This window comes from Oryza glaberrima, chromosome 2 (assembly GCF_000147395.1).
Source record: "Oryza glaberrima chromosome 2, OglaRS2, whole genome shotgun sequence".
In the NCBI taxonomy this organism is placed as follows: Eukaryota; Viridiplantae; Streptophyta; class Magnoliopsida; order Poales; family Poaceae; genus Oryza; species Oryza glaberrima.
In genome coordinates, this window is record NC_068327.1 from 12,457,017 (window position 1) to 12,479,583 (window position 22,567).

The following is a 22,567-nucleotide window of genomic DNA, read 5'->3' on the forward strand; positions in this document are numbered from 1 at the left end:
TGTATGCATGGATGGATGAATGGATTGGAGAGAGAGTGGGGACAAGTAATTGAGTGGGTTTTATAAAACATGGTGAAACATACACTGAAACATGTCGCTATAACATACAAAACATTGAGTTTTAACGGTTTAAAACATATGTTTTACTTTATCAAAATATAATTATATGGTAGTGTTTCACAAAATTTTTAAATATTTCAATGGCTGATTTTTTTTCACTAATGGTCAACTAAAATATTTATTTAATCATTTTTTTATAGAAATCTGGTGCTCGATTACGAGTTTCCTCCAATGGAGTTCCAACAAAATTACGATGAACAAGAACAGTAGTTGGGTGGAGTTAACACACAATTAATCATGCATGTATTTCAGATTTTCATTTGACCCAAAAACTTCATCCTAAAATAAGTTAACCTAGTACATACCCTAGTTTTACGAATCTGAATAAACAAATGTCTAAATTTGTAGTATAGGATATATTACATCTTATAATAGGTTAACTTATATTGGGATGAATGGAAAACATGATTATGCATTTGTCGAAGGGAGTGCATTTGTCATGCTTTGGATCGATCTTCTCTAATATGTCGTCAACCTCAAAGCCAAAACGACGAAGAAATTATGAAGTAAACTACTCCCTCTGTCCCAATATAGATGTTACTTTAGGATTCAAAATTTGTCAAAAAAACTCAAAAAGCTTGTTACTTTGAAGTACATTTTGTCACATCAATCATCTCCAATTCAAAATTTTCTCCATTCTACCCTCTTCCTACCAACCATGTATCATTTAATTGAGGGCACTATAGTCATTTTTGTAAACATTAATTTTTGCTAAATTACCTAGGATGATAACTATATTGGGACAGAGGTAATACGGCATTAAATATAGTTTCTGGTCTTGCACAGGTCGTGAACTTTTAACGTGCAACCAAGATTTTTTGTGATAGAAATGTAGCATGCACCCGTGACCACGGAAATTCAACATACAATTCAACTGAACATTGTTGCACTCATGTGCAATCGATGAACTCTTGGAGTAAGAGTATGTTATGTAGCACATCCAGACAAAGATGAATTGGCTGTATAGACTTCACATGTAGTGCTGCAAGTTAAAAGGCAGTTCCTGTTTAACAAAATGTCGATAACATTGATAAACGGCTTTGCTGCCTTGCTTGACGGCTGATGCTACTCTAAATTGGTTTAGCCATTCCATTGACCATGAATCATATCACAAGCTTGTCACAAATGACTAAAATCATGGAACTCAGATTCCAACCCTTTGACCAAAACCATAGAATGCAGACAGAATACTAACTTTTCTTATTGGCAGCCAGAGAATGTCTCTCGTCAAATAGGAACTACTTTTTTTTTTGCTTTTGGGGCAAAGAACTATTTTTTCTTTCCGAACAAACTAAAGATCTGCACATCATTTCATTACTAAGAAGAAGATACACATAGGAGGAGAATCCAGAAACTCCCCACCCTAAACACTTAAAAACAGAAAAACAAGACCACTTGAGCCGCAAGGGCCATAGACCTAGCTCTGTGAAGCTCCGGCTAAGCTCCAAAGTATGCCTTCATTTGTTACTGTTTGCAGCACCACTGACACCCTCAGAATTGAGCTATTGAAAGCTCATTCATGTGTTTCACAATTTCTTGGTTACATAACTAAAGAACTATTGCGTGGTTACATAACCATGAAATAGCAGCAGAACACCTAGCAACATGAAAAAAAAAATGTTACTTGGACCCATAAAGAGAGTTAAACACGCAAAACTTACAAACCATGAAAAATATTTGGAAATTTCGAATGTTCATTTAACCCATAGATGTCACTTCAACCGTTCTTAGTTAATAAAAAAAATGAACTCTGGCTAAACAATCAAGGTAAAATCTTAAGCTTGCTCTAAATTGTAACTGATGTAATCTATTAACTATTAAAGTAATAGAAAAAGAAGCCTCCACGTTCGCTCTCATAGCCTAGAAATTCTCATATTAATAATTGGAGAAAAAGAAAAAACTGAGTCCATATATCCATATAGGAATACAATTTAAAAATAACTGAAATCCAGAATTATTTAAAAATAACTGAAATCTGGAATTAAAAATAAGGAATATTGAAAGAGAAGACTAGAGTCCATACCGATATACAATGGAACTAATGGAAATTCGAAATTAAAAAATTAAAAAAATAAAATTAGAGGTTAGAGTAGTCCATATAGAAATACAATTTAGAATCTCTCATGGCCTATAAATTTTCATATTAATTGGAGAAAAGGAAAAAACAAAGCTCATATAGGAATACAATTTAAAAATAGCTGAAATTCGGAATTAAAAATAAGGAATATAGAAAAAAAAAGACTAGAATCCATAACAGTATACAATAGAACTAATGGAAATTCGGAAATTAAAAATAAGAAAATATATATGCTATTATATGAGGGAAAACATAAGGATGCTAACCGTGCAATTTGCGCGAGCCACCATGCTAGTTATATTATTAGGTAACAACCAAAACAATAACTAACCAAAGTAAAAACTGCCAATGCTATGAATAGTAATCAATAGAGTTAGTAACCATGCATAGTAACTTCTGAAACATATAATTTAAGACGTGTTTTACAATGTCTCTACTGGTATACTGGTAGTAAAATCAATTTAGACCATTAATATTTTCTAATATATATATATATATATATATATATATATATATATATATATATATATAGACACACACACACACACACACTAATGACCCAAACCAATGGTAGTAGAATAATTTGAACTACTGGAAGTAGAACTCATAAATCAACGAGTTGGATCATTTCTACTGGTAGTAAAATACTACCAGTAGAGACCACCGTAAAGGTATCCATGATTTAAGGATTTATTCATTTTATTACACTTCATTGGAATCCCTACATCCAAAAGTCTAAGACCTATTTCTTTTGTCACCAAGACTAAAAAGTAATTAACTCATTCACCATGTGACAAAACCAATGAACATGCAATCAATAAGTACTAAAATAGCTTCTTGGGTTCCGATTAACAATTTAATTTAGCACATAGTGATTACAGATAGGCCTTAGCTTTTTGAAAAAAAAAACAAAAAATAAAATAGGTCTTAGACTTTTGGATGGAAGGAGTATTCTACAAATGCTTAAACCTTTTTCTTCATTAAAATTGCAAAAGGTGAAAGGATCCACCCATAGAATGTCTGACAATTCAAGGTACTCATTGTCCAGCAACTATAAATTCTGTAATTGCATCCCCTGCCACCCCCCTACCCTCCCTCACAAGCGCCTCTTGCTCGCTGGTAGCTAAAGTACTTAATACCCCTACAAAATCCATATGATTGACCTACTTCAGTCATTCAGCGTAGGTGTGAACTTCTAATACCTTTTAACCAATTCTGTTAGTAGATCAAAACTCAAAAGAAAACATGTTTTCAAAAGTTCATCTTCGACGTTTCTTTTGATTACACGTCAATCTGCATTCCACTAAAGACTCATGTGTTCTAACAGTGTTCCTTATCACCCCTATTTCCAAGAGCAATGCATGATTATTTTTTCTTCTCGTCACAAAATTTCTTAGGTAATTACTACCTAGAGTACTTACTCGACTTAGATCTACCTCTAAGAGTCTTTCAACTAATCATTGTCTAGAATCAATATAGCAGTATCTATTTTATGCTACTGACATTTCATGCATATCCTTAACTGTTACAGGTTGTGCTTATATGCACCTTCGCTTAAATTCACCTTGATCCTGCATCACTAGAGGGCAAAGAATACCACATCAGTTGCTCCTGTCCATGTAGGCTGGGTGTGGACTACATTAAAACGGTGCTTCTGAGGGAGCGAACATGGAGGTAGTGTAGGACTGTAGGGCTTAGGGAGGGGTGAGTGTGTTGCTGGCTTGTTCCTGGCCTTGGCCTCAATGGTGCAGACTTTGGCAAAGGAATGGGAAGCACCGAAGGGTAAGAGGGGTGGAGATGGGGAGAGATAGAAGGCTTTGGCTGTGGCGGTTGGGAGGAGGCAGCAGTGACAGTGGCGATGAACAGGAGGAGATGCAGCAGTGAGCCCTCTGCTTCTTCCTATCCATCGCTGGATTCCTTCATTTGCTCCTGTCCTTATTGCAACCTTCATCCTGCTCCTCTTCCTAGACCTGTTCCTCCTCATCCTATTCCTCTTCACCAGCGGAATAGGCATCTCCACACCACTGCCACTCATATGCGCCTGTGTGTTGCCGAGGGCATGGTCCTCAACTGTAAAATCGTTCATTTTGGTCCCTCAGCTCATTAAAATATGCACATTTCAACTCTGGCCCCAAATTTGGGATGGTTTTCAATGGCTTGGTGTCTGTGGAACCAACATATGTAAAAAGTACCGTATCACCATACCGATCAATAATTTAAAAAAAACAAAAATAAAGAAACTACGAGGATGGCTTTATTTACAAAAACTAAATTTCAGCTCTGAGGACTGGTTCTCATTTGTGTGTATGCTCCATTTTCTTCTTTCCCTTTAGAAGTCTATTTTAAGTATGTTAAGCTACTGCATCTGTATTTGCTTAAATAGGCTTCTATTTATAAAGTTACCTCAGTTTTAGTTATTTTCACCTAGTCTTAGTTCTCTAGCTGTACATTCAAGATTTATATGTGAAGAAGTTCAATTGAGATGAAAGTAAATATAGCTAGGATCAAATTGAAGGAAATTATAAGATGCATTATGAATGGATTGCTTAACCATAAAAACTGTGCCCCTCGCTAGATGGGATCCTCATGCAGAAATCTTTGTAGATTTACACTTCAGTTTGAGGGAAGTTCTTGAAACTCACCTGCTGCTGTTATAAATTCCCTCCATGTGTCCTTAGTGCCTTCCTACCTCAGACCTTGCAGCAATCATTGATTTCCAAATGAAAATCCTAAAGGAGGGCAGTAATGCATCTTGCACTCTGTTGAAATCCCAAGCAAGGGAACTCACTGCAAAATTCCAACAGATATCATGAATAAGAGGACCTGCATTTTCGATATACAGCAAAGGCAATGAAAAGAAGCCTAATAAGCAGAACGTAGAGATAGATTAATCAGCATACTTGGTTATGCCTTCAAAACTTACCAGTCTGATATTCCATTGTGTAATGTGCACAAAGTGAACTCCAACGTAAAATGATATACAGCATAAAAGCAGAAGGGCAACACCAATGACAAACCCATAGCCCACACCTGCCTTATGGCCTCTTAACAAACTCCTTTCTTCGCAGGACTTCCACATTTACTTTAATGGATTTCAATTCACTTCTCTTCTACCCAGAACAAATCAATAGTTCCAATTTACCAATAGTATGTGCTTGGTCTGCAAGCACATTACACAAGTTTTCAGTACAACATTGCAAAACCGTTTGATTTCCATGAAAAAAGAACAAAAGGACCATATACCTTGGCTTTTTGCACCACAGATCCATTTTTAAGCAGCTTAAATGATAAAGCCAGTCAAATGCTTCCCGCCTGGCATGTTGAACAAAGAGAATTGCAGTCAGGCAATGATGGAAATCCACTGCTGAAATTGCATATGTATAACTCAGATGACAACTCTCGAGTAAGAAAGTGAATGGTGGTAAAAATTTGACTTTGTCATCATACACCAGCAAGCAAAAATGGCCCATGATGATTTAAGATGAAATAGCAAAGACAACACTTTATAGTTCATACCAAACACAAAATAATTGGCCTCGAACAATTATAAGATTAAATTGAATTTCATATAAATAGGTTCCATGTCCCAACAGAGGAAACTGTTTTTTTTGTTCATGAAGAAACCATATAACAGACCAATCAGAAAAAATAAGTATATGTTTTACAGCCTGTTTAGCAGGGCTCCATCTCTTGGATCCTTGTCCGGTGGAGGCGGAGCTGGAGCCAAACCCAGTGGTACTAGATTCTCAAATTTTTAGAAGCAGGTGGATCTGCCCTAGAAAATACATTGGAAGCATGGAGCTACCTTTTCACAGCTCCACAACTACAGATCCATTTACGATTTGGAGCTCTATCAAACACGCCCTAAGTACACAGCCTAAGGCTTCGCAAAAGAAAGGCTAAGGAAAGAATATGATTAACTTGATAATCAATGAAGATTATGTGGTACGGTCAAATTATTTTTAGCCATGAGATTACTTTTTCTTCAAACAGATAGTCTCTTTATAATGAACATATTCCTCTCTATGCTAAATTATCCCCTAATACACATCTTAAGCACTTCAAGAAAGCTTTGATTAGAGATTTTTGGTTCAAAGGATGGAAGTTTGTTAACCAAAATGGCATTGTTACATGATAGGACATCATTTTAGTTTATTATATAGCCTAAGACCGTGCGTTGCAATGGAAAATAAATTGAGTTTCTAGCTTATTAAATCAATTAATAAGCACTTATTTAGTCTAAGTAATACTATGTTTTTTCTTATTGAACAAGTAAGTGATTTTGAAATTTGTGGGGAGCCAATAGTGAAATGAGGGAGGACTTGTTGAAAGGTGGTGTAATAATATAGAATTATAGATTGTTGGGCTCACATGTTAGTGGTAGGGGTGGTGTGGGAATGGACACCACCACTACTAACATTTTAAGTAGTCTAGGTATATACTATATCGACTAGAAGGATTTTTTTTGTAAGTGTGTTAGAAGTTAAAAATAATTAATAAATACAGTACAGCACAGGTGATAATGCTAGTTAATGTTTGATTGTTAAGGTAGGCAACATTGTTGAGAACTCAGAGAGAATATGCAAGTGCATATTGATAGTTGTGTGGAACAAAGACCATTGACGAGCTATCATTTATTATATATACAATAAGTAGGCCATCACAGCTATAGGTTAAGATTTCATATTTTCCAATGCTCCTTTGAACATCTGGAAGAACCAGTTAAGAAACTGAGGACCATGCTTATTCATTTAGTAAAAAGGTCAAATTTCTTACAAGGGGATCTACATATAATTGTTTGCAAAAGGTCATTGAATAGTCATTGACAATTATATAGTACAACAATCATCATGTCACAGTAATAGAATTAGATGGCATGAATAATATACTGATAAAAGTTACGAGAACAAATTGTAAGAGCAGCCAAGAACATATATTGTTATTATTCATCTGGAAGCGTTCAGCAATAAGAATCATGCTTATCAATCTACAAAATTTAATTCTTTGGAAAAAAAAATCAGAGAGATTAAGTTACCTGTTCTCATCTTGCCTACAGTAACCGATATGTTTCCTAGATCCACAAGGCTTCAGTTTACTTCCTTTTCAACATCGCATCCAGAATAAGGTTTAGCTTATAAAAAGTTCTATAGTGACAATAGCCAGCCCTACAAAATGTTCTAATTGTAAGGTCAAAAACATGATGATCAGGGACAAAATCTTTTCCATCAAATATGCGATTGATTTCCCATATTTTATCAGCATAAACAAGCCTGTTGAGAAGGACAGTAAGAACATCCATCGATAGCCCACTTGTAAGTGATTTAAGAAAACAAGCAGTAGCTGCATCAAATTTCCTTTCTCTGCATAATCCATCAATTATTATAGTATAGGTGACTTCATCTGGAGCAATATTCTTTTCCTCCATTACTGAAATTAAGCGATTCGCTTCAGTTAACTTTCCATGGTAGTAAAACCAATGAAGGAGTATATTGTATGTCACCACATTTGCAGCAAATCCTTGACTATGGATCAAGCTCTTGGCTAAGGAGGACTTTCCACCAACACAAAGACTACGAATCAAAATGTTGAACGTCCTTGTGTTTGGCTCGATACCTTTTTTGATCATATCTGTTAATAGCTTCATAATACCCCTCCATTTGCCCATCTCACACAAACTGCTCATTACAGTGTTGTATGCAACAACACCAGCATACCATTTCAACTCTGTGCTCCTCTCTAACAAGTATATAGCATCCAAAAGTCTTGAGGAATGGCAAAGGCAATTCAGAAGAATACTCCAAGTATAAGCTGTGGGTTCCAATCCCTCACCTAACATAACATCCAACAGCTCAAGTGCTTCCTTAGCCTTACCTTTCTTGCAGAGGCCATTCATATATATATTGTACGTGACCGTACTGGGCTTCCAATCTTTGGTACTACTTTCCATTAAAACCTGTTCAACTTCATCAAATTTGTCATCATCACACAAGGCCCTGATTAGAACATTGTATGTGACGACGTTGGGAAGGCAGCCAAGACGTTCCATCTCGGCCATCAGCAGCTTGGCCTCCACGATGCGGCCATCGCGGCAATATGCTTGTACTATGGGCGTGTAAGTCTGCACCATCGGGCGGCAGTTCTTCTCCAGCATCCAGTCAAGCACGCCCCACGCCTCAACGATCTTACCTGCCCGGCACAGGCCCGCGATGAGCGTTGAGTACGTACCAACGTCAGGCTCCACCCCGCTCTTGTGGATAAGCTCCCAAGCAAGGTCAAACTCCGACCGCCTTGCGTGCATCTTGATCAGGATGTTTTGTGACGACGCGTTGGGCGCTACACCCGACGCGAGCATTTCATCGAACGCCTTGAGGGCCTCCCCCTCGCGACCGGCCTCCGCGAGCGCATTGACGAGCGTGTTATAGCACAGCACGTTGGGCGGCGCGCCGCCATCACCACCGTCGGCGGCAGTCCGCTTTAGCTCAGCAAAGACAGCGACCACCTCGTCCAAGTCGCCGGCGAGCGCCAGGGCTTTCATGGCCACGTTGTAGTCTCGCTCCAGCCGCCGCCGCTTCTGCTGCTGCGTAGGCGGGGTGTTCGCCTCCGGTGCGGGAGGAGACGGGAGGTGCTTACCGTCGTCGGAGTCCTCCGAGGAGGAGCAGGAAGGCGAGGGGAGGGGCAGGAGAGCCGCGGCGGAGGCCGAGGAGGCCATGCGCCCGCGCATCAGGAGGCGAGAGGTGAGGAGGACAGCTATGCGCCCGATGGTCACCGAATGGGGGGGGCGGAGGCCGTGGTGGCGGTGGCGGCGGCGGCGGCGGCGGCCGTAGTGGTTCGCGATTCAAAGTGAGGCAGAAACGGCGGCGGGGAAGAGTGCGTTGGGGTTTTGCTTTGGTCGGCAGCCGCGCGATCTGCCTCGAGAATAGGCCGGTTGGGCTGTACTGTGTAGAAAACGGCCCATTAATCCATTATCCCCTCTCAACTTATTGTACGATTGCATTATCGGTACATGAACTTGTCAGGTGAGTATAATCCAATGCACCAACTTGTAAAATACTTGTTTTGGTATATGAACTTGTCTAATATGTACGGAGAAAGCCGAAAAAAACACTACATGGCTAATTTTATTGATTTTAGGGCTGATTAGGATACTATGTAAATATATATCTGAGAAGATTGCTATTAGACATACACCTATCCAATAAAAAATAGAATGGAATATAATGATAGTAGGAAAAAGGAAAAATTAGAACCATGCCATTATAATTTTGCAAAATTTAAGATATAAGGGTTAGAAATATATGAAATTGAAGGATAAAGTAGAGACCAAATTTATACATATTACATATCTTATACATACTCACTTCACGTATACACGTCACATCTTAATCAACATCAGCCTCATAAAATTAACATTGCCAAATTATTTTGGTCCTCGTTTGCACGAACAAGAAAAGTACGCGTACTGAAACGAGCACTTTACATGTTTATGTATTAAATTACACCCACCTAATAGGTTTGTGTACCGCTAATGTAATTTACTCAAAATTTATTTAGACGTCAGCCGTGTGTATAATCTTAATCATTTCACATCACGACCATATATAAACAACTCAGGTTATATGTGATTGGTAATATAATAAGGAACTGCCTACGTGTCATTTGATAGAAAAAGAACCATCATAATCTCGTAAATTTTGAACCTACGATTATATTATGATTCTATCGCTACAATGATTCTACCTTATCCACTTCCTTACCCTAATCGTCCACTTTCACCTCAGACGCTCGATCTCCCCAATACACACCGTGCCACTGCTGCCACCAGTCTTGCAGGGTGCAGGCTGGCCGGAATCAACGTCACTGACTAGGCCCCCTCGGTCAACCTCCCTCCCTCTCCACCTCTCCTCTCCTGTCATATACATGCTGTGATTTAAGAAATTTTCTCTAGATTAGATGCTTTCTCACGAAGATTAAGAAGATCGATAGGATGGCTGACAAGCTAGCAACTTAAGGTAGAGATTAAGAGATATCTTCTTCTATGTTTAATGCTAGAATATCACCTTCTAGACATCTAGTTTATCATAGTTCTCCGTGTAAATGGTGGAGCTATAGCTCCTGGGTTGATCAGGCGGCTCCATCGCTAGCATCTCTATTACTACTATCAATTAGCGAAAATACTTTAAATATATTATCAAATATTCTTTGCCGCGCTTAATGGTGTTACTGAGTTTACCGCTACATCGTGTTATACAGACAAGCTGGATAATTAGTGTCCTATTATCTATGTGCTCTGTTTTTAACTTATCCATATAGTTTCAAAAAATTAAAAACATTGTTAGGAAAATTAGTTTGCATAATGAGCCGCCACGAAGGTGTAGCAACTCTCTCGAGTCTTCTCCAGGCGACTAGAGCGCTACAGTATTGTTTCCCCTCTTTCTAACCCCTCTTCTCCTCCGATTCCGGCGGTTCATCGCTTGTGAAGGCTGGAAGAGAGATCAGGCCTCCTTCTTTGCTAGTATAGAGTAGCGTAGGTTATAGTTTGCGGCAGCCAGGCCGTTCTGTATGTCGAGTTTATCCCGTTTTGTTTCGTTGGTATTATTTTCTTGGTGTTGGAGTCGACGGTGCTGGTGATGGTGGTTGGTGGTGGTGGCGATTGTTGGCGGTCGTTAGCGATCAGTTTCGACCGTCAATATTACCGAAATAAAGGAGAACTAGTTATGCTTATAATGCATATACATGTCAGAATAATAATATTACACTAGTATTAGGTTTACTAACCTTTTGTAGAGAATAATCATAAAGTGAAAGAGAATCGACATCAACTCAGACGATAAATCAATCGGACGATGTCGAGGATCAGACTTATACATGAATGGGCCAAGAACTCAGAATTAACACGATGAATTGGGCCAAAATTCACAAGTCTACGAAAGAGAGCAATGGAGGAGGCCACCTGCCGTTTTTGGGCCAGGATGGGCCGACCCATGGTTCGGCCAAACCCACCCCCCCAGCGCCGTTTGATCCAGGTTTCTCCTGAACGGCTGAGATGGCTCCCCAATGACGGTTGGTGGGTATTACCGACCTTTCCAACCGTCACAACCGTCATTGGGAGGCCATAAAAGGAGCTCTCATCCTCACTTCACTCACACACCTCAAGCAAGAGCTCTCTCATATTCTTTCAAGTTAGTTTAGTATTCTTAAGCTAGTGGAATAGGAATAGAGTAGAAATCGGGAGTCCGAAAACCTTCGGAAGAGTTTGGGTATGGCTCTAGCTTTCCTTTTCTCTTTTGTAAGCTTTGTACTTTATTTAGAATACTCTTCTATATACATTTATGGTATTGAAATACTTCCCGAGTATATGAATACCTACTTTACATTATGTTCATGTTATACTGAATATACTGCTAGCTTATCTGGGAGATGCTTTGGTGCGGGTATAATGTTTGCATATGCAATTACTCTATGTCATGACGATGATATTAGAGTAGTATCTGGTAGTTTAGGCGTGGTGTCTAGATAACGGGATATCATTATTTGAGGTTATATGCTGCGGATGAGAGGTGGGCCGCTGATGGTAACAACTCAGTACGGGTATTCCTCCGCGCGTGTATATAGTCCTAAGTTAATTTCCTGGGGAGAGTACTCCTTCGTATTTAGCCCCGGTTGTATGGTTATGACGGGCTGTCGTAAGGAACTCGGCAGTCAGGGGTGGCTTCTCGAAGTACCAGGAGGGCATCGGATAGAGGGTATTAGCTAGTATTTCAGATGACTAGAATGTATGTATACTATGTATACTAGAAGTATAGAAGTATAGGAATAGATTATCTTTCTCTTTTCTTTCCACTTAGCTTAGATAATTTAGTATGAGAATGAGTAGCTCAACTACTTGTGTGTCACTCTACCCTTCGATTATCTTAACCAGTTCTTAGACTATGATTATCACAAGTAATATATAAATTATTAGTCAAGTTCTCTCTACATGATGTTCCCACGGGATAAAATAAATACGATACCCTTGGAATACTCTCGGGTGAAATGCTACAATGGTATATCCGTGCACTTGCGGATGAACTCTATAACCATAATATACCAGAGTATTTCTACGTCATTGCTGGGAATTATATTTCTAGTAATGTTGTTAAGAAATACCAACAAGCATTTCTAGCGCCATTGCCGGGGAAGATTCATAATAGAGATTACCTGAACTAATACATTATATTTACCTCTGTATAATCATTGCCCTTTGCAAGCTAACCTTGGTTGTTTTCACTTTTGTTGTGAAAACAGGGTAGTGCATGACTGGTTTCAACTTGCCGGAAAATTTTAAGGAAAATCCAGAAGCTTTCGTCCGGAGCGTCAGTCCGCGAGTCGTCGTTCCTTAGAAAACTCTACCGACAAAGAAACCAGCCGTACCAGTGCCACCGACTTTCAAGACTATGGCTGACAAGACACTCCGCGAGTTCGTTGCTCCCTCTATTGATAATGTGGCCATTGGGCCGCAAATCAACATGGGAGACGTGGATTTCGGCTTGAAGTCCAGCCTCATCACGATGGCGCAGGCTAGCCCGTTCAGCGGCAAGCCTAACGAGGATCCAACGCTCATCTGCAGCAGTTCCTGGAGATCTGTAGCACGTACACCATAGAGGGTGTCAGTCCAGACGCCGTTAGGCTAAGGCTGTTTCCGTTTTCCCTTCTCAGGAAAGCGAAGCAGTGGTTCTACGCTAACTGTGCTGCTGTCAACACCTGGGACAAGTGCTCTACGGCATTCCTCTCGAAGTTCTTCCCGTTGGGCAAAACTAATGCCCTTTCGTTGAAGGATTTCCAGTTTCCAGCAAACAAGGGACGAGTCCATTCCTGAAGCATGGGAACGACTTTAGGAGTATGTGGCCGCCCGTCCTCATCATGGGATGGACGACTGGCTAATCCTGCAGAACTCCTACAATGGACTCACTCCCATGTCCCGTGATCACTGGCCGCGGCGGCTGGAGGAGCATTCTTCTCTAAGACGGTTCGAGGAGCCGTTGATCTAATAGAGAAGATGGTCTCCAATATGGGTTGGAGCGAGGAACGACTCCAGACCCGTCAGCGAGGTATGCACACCGTTAAGGAGACGGAATTACTCACTGCCAAACTAGACCTCCTCATGAAACACCTGGACGACCACGACAAACGGCCTCAAGGCACCGTCAAGGCCTTGGACTCACATGTCACGTGTGAGGTCTGTGGCGGCACGGGACATTCTAGGAATAACTGCCCGAAAACCCGTGAGGAGGCGATGTACATGGGCAACAATAACAACGGGTACCGTCCACAAGGAGGTCAGGGGTGGAACGAGCCACGCCCGTATTATCAAGGAGGTAATAATAACGGTAACTTTTCTAACCAGCCCTCCTTGAAGGATCTTGTTTTTTGCGCAAGCTAAGACCACTGATGCCTTAAGCAAAAAGCTAGCTGCCAACGACAAAGGTCCTAGTGAATATTAATGTTAAGCTAGATGGCTTCACTTCTGCTTTTCAAAACCAGCTGAGCTTCAATAAAATGATAGAATCCCAGCTAGCTCAATTGGCTTCATTAGTCCCTGCAAATGAATCGGGGAGGATTCCGGGACAACCCGACTCCTCCGTTGAAAATGTCAAGGCGATCACGACGAGGGGAGGTAAGTCCACTCGTGATCCGCCATATCCTAACCATGTAGGAACCAATGGGATAGCCAAGGAAGTGCCATCCAGTGACTCGGCTGACAAGGAGATTCAGCTAGAGAAAGCCGTGCCGCAGGAGTACTGTGACACACGATTGCTGCCGTTTCCTCAACGAAGTAGGAAACCGTCAGTGGACGAGCAATTCGCTCGTTTTGTTGAAGTAATCCAGAAGATCCACATCAACGTGCCATTGTTGGATGCTATGCAAGTGCCAACATATGCCTGCTACCTCAAGGATATACTCAACAACAAGAGACCGCTCCCAACAACGGAGGTGGTTAAGCTGACGGAGCAATGCAGCAACGTCATACTCCACAAGCTCTCGGAAAAGAAGAAGGATCCGGGGTGTCCTACGATCACCTACTCGATCGGGGCATAGCAGTTCGGCCAAGCTTTATATGATCTTGGAGCAAGTGTCAGCGTCATGCCAAAGGACGTCTTTGACAAGCTCAACTTCACGGTGTTGGCACCAACACCGATGCGCCTACAACTGGCTGACTCGTCAGTCCGTTACCCAGTGCGGATAGAGGAGGATGTGCCGGTCAAGATACGTGATTTCTTCATCCCGGTTGACTTCGTAGTGCTGGACATGGACATGGGAAAGGAAACACCACTTATCTTGGGGCGCCCATTCCTTAGCACCGCAGGAGCCAACATTGACGTGGGAACGGGAAGTATCCGTTTCCATATCAACGGGAAGGAGGAAAAGTTTTATTTTCAGCCAAGGATCGAACAATTCTCCATGGTCAGAATAAAGTACGGGCCAAACCCGCAAAATATTCAAGTGGTCGAAGTGGAGCCACCCAAGATGGACAGCCTCGTAAAGTTCATGCAGAATTTCCTAGAGAAGGAAACAACAATACCCAGGAACCGTTATTGGAAGACGCCGGTAAAAGCCAGCACACCGGCCAAGAAGCTAGAACAATCGGCTTAGAGGAAGCCGTCTTTCGCACCAAAACCAAATAAGGTGTGGAAGGAAAAGCTAAAGATGTCCACTCCATTACCTCTGGAGAAGGGTGGGAAATCCACGAACTGAACTGCAAGGAGGTACGGTCTTGCACATCGGACTTCAAATGACGTGACCTTCGCCAACAGGTAAATTGGTATGTATCCGCACATTTGTTTTCAACAATTTAAATTTTTGCATCATCACATGTTTGAATTTCAAAATTGCATTTAGAATTTTAGAATTTTGAGGAAATTTTCCAAATGAATTTTTCAGAGCAAACCAATACAAAATTTTTAATGAAAATTCATTATGCCACGACCACACTGACAGTTGGAACCCAATGGCCGAAAGTGGGGCCGGTTGGGCCCACCAGGGGTTGGTTCGGCCGAACCGGCTAAGCAACGGTCGGGTTCGGCTGAACAGGCCAAGCAACGGTCGGCTGCCTTCCTTTTTGAGGTAACGGCTAGTGGGCCCCATAGATCAGTTTTGACTGTTGTGGGTGCACTACTTAAGCCAACCGGCCAGGAGAGGGAAATCCACCCCATTTCAACACATTTTCATTCATTCTCCAAAGTTTGCTCTCAAATTCATTCAAACTTTGATAGTTTCCCTCAAATTCAAATACTTAGTTACATATATACAAGTTACTTTGGTAAAACTAACTGGCAGGTGAAACTTTTGCTATTCTAACCCCCGCGAGTTAGTCCGTTCTTGCTCCATTGTGCATAATGACAATACTACAGAAATGGTTTTTCTGTACGAGGGGGCGTTTGGTTCCATGCGGGCGAGTTGTGTCGGCGCCTGGAAAAATTGCCCCCCCGGGGGCAGGTCGACGAGCCGCATGTGAAGATGCATTATCGCATGCGGCTGCTTAAGACAGCCGCATGCGATAATAGGCCTATTTTCTCTCTCCTAAAGCAAGCAACAATTAGGGGGGGAGGTTTTCAACTCGAAATTTTTGCTTGAACTCTATACGAAAGGTGAAGAACTCTCTCTCCTCCTTCATTTGGCTCCATTTTTGTTATATTTCGTTGGTGGAAAGTGGAGTTTTTTTTAATATTTTGACAAGGTTTGTTCTAGCTAGTTTTTGCAAAATCTAGCTTCAAAATATTTTTTTTGATGGGCAAATTTTGCATGTAATCACTTGTACATACTAGTTGCATTATTGTTGTAATTTTTTTGGAGGGACAAATGCATTTAAACTTTTGTATGAAATACCTGCGGTCTATTTTTTTATCTGTAACTTTTTTGTCTTCATATAAATAGATGGATCGGTCGTCATGGATGTATGAGATGCGGAGAACGCAGCCGGTATTTATTAAGGAAGCATCTAAATTTATTGATCAGGCTAAGGCGCATGCTTTGAGGGAGAATATGACAAAGATCTTTTGTCCGTGCCGTCATTGCAAGAATCAGAAATTGTTGGTAGATCCTGATGAAATATTGGGTCACATAATGGAGTACGGATTCACCGCCAACTACAAGGTTTGGACCTATCACGGGGAATTCGCCGATCCCAAAGATGACGATGAAGAGTTAAGTTTCGAGATGAATAAGGCAGAGAATTTTCTAATCGAAGACATGTCCCGTGAAAGAATGGATGTCGATGTTTCCACCGATAGTGATGATTTCGAGGGTGGTTTTGATTTAGAGGATATGCTATGCCATGTTGAACCAAAGGTGCTAGCGGGCAGGTCACGAGGATTGGAGAATTGGCAGGCATTAGAGAAGGCATCGAAGGATCTTCTTTACAATGAAATGAAGGGATGTGATAAGGATTTCACAGTCTTGCATTCAGTGCTTGAACTTCTGAGATTGAAGACTAAACATGGATGGTTGGACACAAGTTTTAATGATCTGATGAGTTTGTTGCTTGTGTTGCTTCCTAAGCCTAACTTTGTACCATCAAACACGTATCAAGCGAAGAAACTCATATGTCCTTTATCTCTTGGTGTAGAAAAGATTCATGCTTGTAAGAATCACTGCATATTATACCGTAAAGAATATGCAAACTTGGAAAGTTGCCCAATGTGTGGCACAAGTCGGTATAAAATGGGGAATGGGCCCATAGATTCAGAGTGTACCGATCCAGATTCTGATAAGGGTAAGCACGGAAAGATTCCCTCAATGGTGATGTGGTACCTACCAATTAAGGATCGCCATAAGCGTCTGTACTCAAACCCAACTGATGCTGAGTTGATGAGATGGCATCAAGAGAGCCGGAAGATAGATGGTATGATTCGACATCCCGCCGACGCTCGCCAGTGGAAGAAATTTGATGCAAAACACCCAGAATTTGCTAAGGATCCCAGGAATGTAAGGTTTGCGTTGAGCATTGACGGAATGAACTCGTCTGGTGACTTAAGCAGCTCGCACAACACATGGCCAGTCCTTCTCACAATGTATAATCTTCCAACATGGATATGTCAGAAACGAAAGTATATTCTTCTCACTATCCTCATACAAGGTCCAAACCAACCTGGAATCGACATAGATGTTTTCTTTGAGCCTTTGATGGAGGACATGGAGAAGCTTTGGAAAGAGGGGTTACGACTATGGGATGAGTTTAAGCGGGAGCACTTCAATCTACTACTGATCATATTCTTTACCATCAATGACCTACCTGCGAACTTTTCATTATCTGGGTAGATTAAAGGGAAGACTGGATGTCTGATATGTTTAGAGAAAACTTCGTACAAATACCTGACGTCGTCTTTGAAGACAGTGTACATGCGGCATCGACGGTTCCTACCACAAAGACACAGGTACCGTAAGATGGCTAGATTGTTCGATAATACAGTGAAGAATGACACTGCCCCAGAAGCACGAAGTGGTACATACGTGTATGAGATAACAAAGAAGATTAAGGTTGTATATGGAAAGGGAAAGAAGAAGACAGTAAAGAGGAAGAAAGCTGATGGTGACAAAGATACTGTGTTGCCTTTCAAGAAGCACTCAATTTTCTTCAGATACTTAGATTACTGGAAGGACCTAGAGATTCGACATGCAATTGATGTTATGCACCTCGAGAAGAACGTGTTTGATAGCACCATTGGCACATTGCTGGACATCCCGAGTAAGACGAAGGATGGATTGAAGTCACGTAACGACCTTGTAGATTTGGCCATATGACATGACCTTCACCCAGTAGTGCTGCCAAATGGGAAGACCGAGATTCCTCCTGCTTGTTACTCATTGACACTTGAAGAGAAAAAAGCCTTCTGTAAATGTTTGCAAGGGGTTAGAGTGCCTACTGGTTTCGCATCGAACATCAGGAAGCTAGTACCAATGAAGGATTTGACCATTTCTGGATACAATGCGCATGACTGCCATAGGTTGCTAACGGTATTCCTACCAATTGCTATAAGGGCAGTCAAACCAGTCCATACCAAGGTGGTTATAACAAAGTTGTGCTACTTTTTCAATCGAATTTCGCAGAAGGTATTTGATCCTCTGGAATTAGGTCTCCTTCAGACATTTGCTGTCGATACCGTATGACAGCTTGAGATGTATTTCCCACCATCATATTTAGATATGATGGAGCATATGATCGTTCACATCGTCCCTCGGATTATTGAACTTAGTCCCTTATACTTATATCAGATGTGGGCCTATGAGCGTTACATGTCGATCCTCAAAGGCTATGTACTCAATCGCGCTCACCCCGAAGGATCAATGATAGAGGGATACACAACTGAAGAGGCGGTCGAGTGTTGTATGGATTACATAAAGGAGCTAATGCCATTGGGATTCCTGTTCATCGACACGAATGGAGATTGTCTGGAAGGGGTACGGTTGGTAGGAAGCAGTTCTTCGATAATGAGTACAAAATGGTGTCCGCGGCACACAACAATGTTCTTCAACAGCTCGCTATCGATGAGCCATTCATTGAGCGACACCTTGAAGAAATGAAAGCATGCTTCCCAGGGCGATCCAATGATTGGGTATCAAGAGAGCACAAGCGTCACTTTCCTCTGTGGTTCAAAGATCTAAACCTGCCAGTTGGTGATTCTGTGGAGGAACTTACTTTACAAAGACTGGCATGTGGGCCTTCAAGTATTGTCAATTCATGGCAAGGTTACGACATCAATGGATTTACCTTGTATACGACTACGAAGGACATGAGAAGCACCGCACAAAACAGTGGGATCCGTGTCAAAGCGATTGACACGACTAGTGAAAAGAAGTCGTATTACAGGACCATACAGGAAATTTGGGAACTGGACTATGGCCTGAACATCCAGATCCCTGTGCTTCGTTGTGAATGGGTCAAAGACACAACAGGGGTTTCCGTTGATGACTACGGGCTAACAATAGTCGATCACAGTAAAACAGGCCACGAGGATGATCCATGGGTTTTAGCAGAGCGTGTGGCTCAAGTGTTTTATGTGAAGGACCCTTCGGATGAAAGAAAAATTATTGTCATATCTGGAAAGCAACAGATCGTCGGCATCGACAATATCGAAGACCCCAATGATTACAACCAGTTCGATGATGTACCATTGTTTACTGATCTTCCTATGCGAATTAAGAAGGTTAAGAGAACAATTGATGAAGCGAATATGTCGTATGTTCGAGCAGATGGTGTTGCTAAGGTTATTAAGTCATAGCTATTTTGTAACCTTTAGTTGTCATTGTGTTCCAAATGTATCCGGATGAATTTAAGTGCCCCTTATGTTGTATGCATTAGCATGTAACATTTGGTAATGAGTTTTGAGTAATTTTATTAAATCACAAGTCCAACAGATATTATTAAATCTGTAGTTTTCTCATGAGTTTACTCATGAGTTTTCTTGCTGCTAAAAATATATGGAATTTTTGTTGTGCCAAAATATTTGAAAAAATATGTATGTACAGTTTATTTAAATGAAAGAAAAAACATGAGTTTATTTGGGAAAAAGATCTTTCCATGCGGGCAATTTAAGCCGGCCGCATGGAAAGATCATTTTCGCATGCGGCCGGCTTAACGACCCGCATGGAAAGATCATTTTCGCATGCGGCCGGCTTAACGACCCGCATGGAAAGATCATTTTCGCATGCGGCCAGCTTAAAGGCCCGCATGGAAAGATCATTTTTCCATGCGGCCGGCTTAAGCCGCCCGCATGCGATGATCTGCACCTATATATAGGGAGCGCGGGGAGCGAAAATTTTCTAAGTCCCGGCGCCCGCGAACCCTAGCCGCCAGGCTGCCAAAATTTCCCCCCTCGCCGCATCACCGCCGCCAAGTCCTCCCCGCCACCGCCGGCTCCTCCCCAAGACCTCCCCCTCGCCGCCAAGTCCTCCACCGGCTCCTCCCCGAAGTCGTCCCCCTCGACGTCGCCGTCGCCACCGCCAGGACCTCTTCCCGGCCGGCCCCCTCGCCGTCGCCGCCGTCAAGTCCTCCCCGCCACCGCCGGCTCCTCCCCGAAGTCGTCCCCCTCGCCGTCGCCTTCGCCGCCGCCAGGACCTCTCCCCGGCCGGCGCCCTCGACGTCGCCGCCGCCAAGTCCTCCCTGCCACCGCCGGCTCCTCCCCGAAGTCGTCCCCCTCGCCGTCAACTTCGCCGCCGCCAGGACCTCTCCCCGGCCCCCTCGCCGTCGCCACCGCCAAGTCTGCCCCGCCACCGCCGGCTCCTCCCCGAAGTCGTCCCCCTCGCCGCCGCCAGGACCTATACCTGGCCCCCTCGCCGTCGCCGCCGCCAAGTCCTCCCCGCCACCGCCGGCTCCTCCCCAAGTCCTCCCGGCCCCTCGCCGGCGCCAAGTCCTCCCCGCCACCGCCGCGTCGACTCCTCCGGTCCAATTCCCCCAGTACTATTTCCTTTAAAAAAAAAGAAATGTGAAATGTGCAATTGTGCATTGTGGATTGTTTAATTGTGGATTGTGGATTGTGAAATGTGCAATTGTGGATTGTGGATTGTTGAATTGGGACTTTTGTGAAATTGTGCAATTGTGGACTTTAGTTTATTTGTGAGATTGTTTAAATTACGACTTATGTTAAAATTGGGACTTATGTTACATTGGGATGAATGTTAAATTGGGACTTATGGTAAAATGAGACTTGTGTTAAAATTGGGACTTATGTTAAATTGGGATGAATGTTATATTGGCACTTATGTTACATTGGGTCTGATGTCAATCTCGGAATTATGTCAAATTGTGACTTGTGTCAATCTCGGAATTATGTTAAATTGTGACATGTGTCAATCTCGGACTTATGTTAAATTGGGACTTATGTTACATTGGGACTTATGTTAAAATTAGCAATTATGTTAAATTGGGACTTATGTCAAATTAGGACTTATGTCAAATTATGTTAAATTGGGACTTATGTTAAAATTGGGACTTATGCCAGATTTTTTTACGTCAAGTTGGAAGATGTCGAACGATAAGGTTCCATCGAACGCGCCAATAGCTCCTCAAGAAGGTAACGCTCCTCAAAAATCTGGTAGCAACAAGCAGCCTGACGCTTCTAGTGAAGAAACGTGGCGCACACCAAGTGACCCGTTTCCAATGGAAATAACACAAGTCGCCCCTCGCGATGATGATCCGGACTACATACCTATGGAACAGGCCGTAAGTGTTGAACATCGTTAGCCATGTATTATTTACTAACTATGATGTGACATGAACCTAATGGTGTGGAGAGTTACCTATATTGTGCAGATGGTAGTCCGACGCCGCTCGAAATGTAAAGCCACGAGGACTAGTAGAGAGGAAGAAGTTGAGATGGACACTGCTACGTCTGCACTTGAACGTACGGATACATCTATAAGTGCAGGCGGGAGTGGGAAAAAAAGACGTGGTGAGAGAAGCAAGAATAAATTACCCAAGGAAATTTACAACGTGATTGCTCTCGATCAGGATGGGAAGCCCATCGAGCCACCGATAGTGCGGTCCAAGTTTAGCAACACCTGTGGCACTCTAGTCAGGACGCATTGTCCTATTAATGTCAAGTTATGGGAAACGGTGGATGACAACATCAAGACACTTCTCTGGAATGAGTTGCAGAAGTATTTTGTGTACCCTCCTGGATCAGAGGTTAGGGGGAGAGATTACGCACTTAAAAAGATGGGAGATTGATGGCGACAGTGGAAGTCCGATCTAAATCGGAATTATGTTCAGAAGAATCTGCCACCGTTCATAGAATATGGACATATATCGCAGGCTGACTGGGATACGTTTGTTGAAGATCATACAACAGATGAAGCATTGGCTTTGAGGAAAAAAAATGTCAGACCTCGCGAAGAAGAACAAATATCCCCATAGATTGGGGTCTAGCGGATACGCTGGGCACGTCGATCAATGGCGGGAGACCGAGCAGAGATTTGCAGCGGCCAGCAAACCTCTACTGGTAAACCCCATGGTGGAACGTAGCAAGAACTGGGTTTGGGCGCGCAACACAGGTCAAGTCTCGGATGAGGGAGACATACTATTCGAGACTCCAGACATAGAACAAGTGACTACTAATTTGCAGTAGATAGTCGAGAAAGAAAGAGGAGGACAGTTCGTCCCACGGAGGGAGCGAGACCAGCTTACCGCGGCGTTGGGGACCGCCGAACACTCTGGACGTGTAAGGGGTTTGTCCTCAACGACGAGTTGGAAGATAGGGTTTCCACAAGACGCATCAAGTTATAAGAAGAGAGACAAATACAAAGAACAACTATCAGACAAAATCTATGCGCAAGTGAAGGAACAGTTCTACTCGTTGGTAGCTGAAAACCCGACAGCCTTTCCAAGGTTATTCCCTG

At 42.3% G+C, this 22,567-nt stretch overlaps 1 protein-coding gene and 1 non-coding gene across 2 annotated transcripts; both read right to left on the minus strand.

Moving 5' to 3' along the window:
- Nucleotides 1–1,297: 1,297 nt before the first annotated feature.
- LOC127764431 (pentatricopeptide repeat-containing protein At1g09900-like) lies at nt 1,298–9,206 on the minus strand. Its single transcript, XM_052289313.1, has 5 exons — nt 7,233–9,206; nt 5,441–5,509; nt 5,121–5,357; nt 4,840–4,984; nt 1,298–1,717 (listed from the first exon to the last, which is right to left on the minus strand). The coding sequence occupies exon 1, from the start codon at nt 8,916–8,918 to the stop codon at nt 7,290–7,292; it is 1,629 nt and encodes a 542-aa protein (XP_052145273.1). The 5' UTR covers nt 8,919–9,206; the 3' UTR covers nt 1,298–1,717; nt 4,840–4,984; nt 5,121–5,357; nt 5,441–5,509; nt 7,233–7,289.
- A 3,789-nt stretch (nt 9,207–12,995) lies between these two features.
- On the minus strand, nt 12,996–13,103 carry LOC127764888 (small nucleolar RNA R71). The gene has a single exon (XR_008016026.1). It is a non-coding gene; the product is annotated as a small nucleolar RNA R71 (small nucleolar RNA).
- Between the last annotated feature and the right edge of the window lie 9,464 nt (nt 13,104–22,567).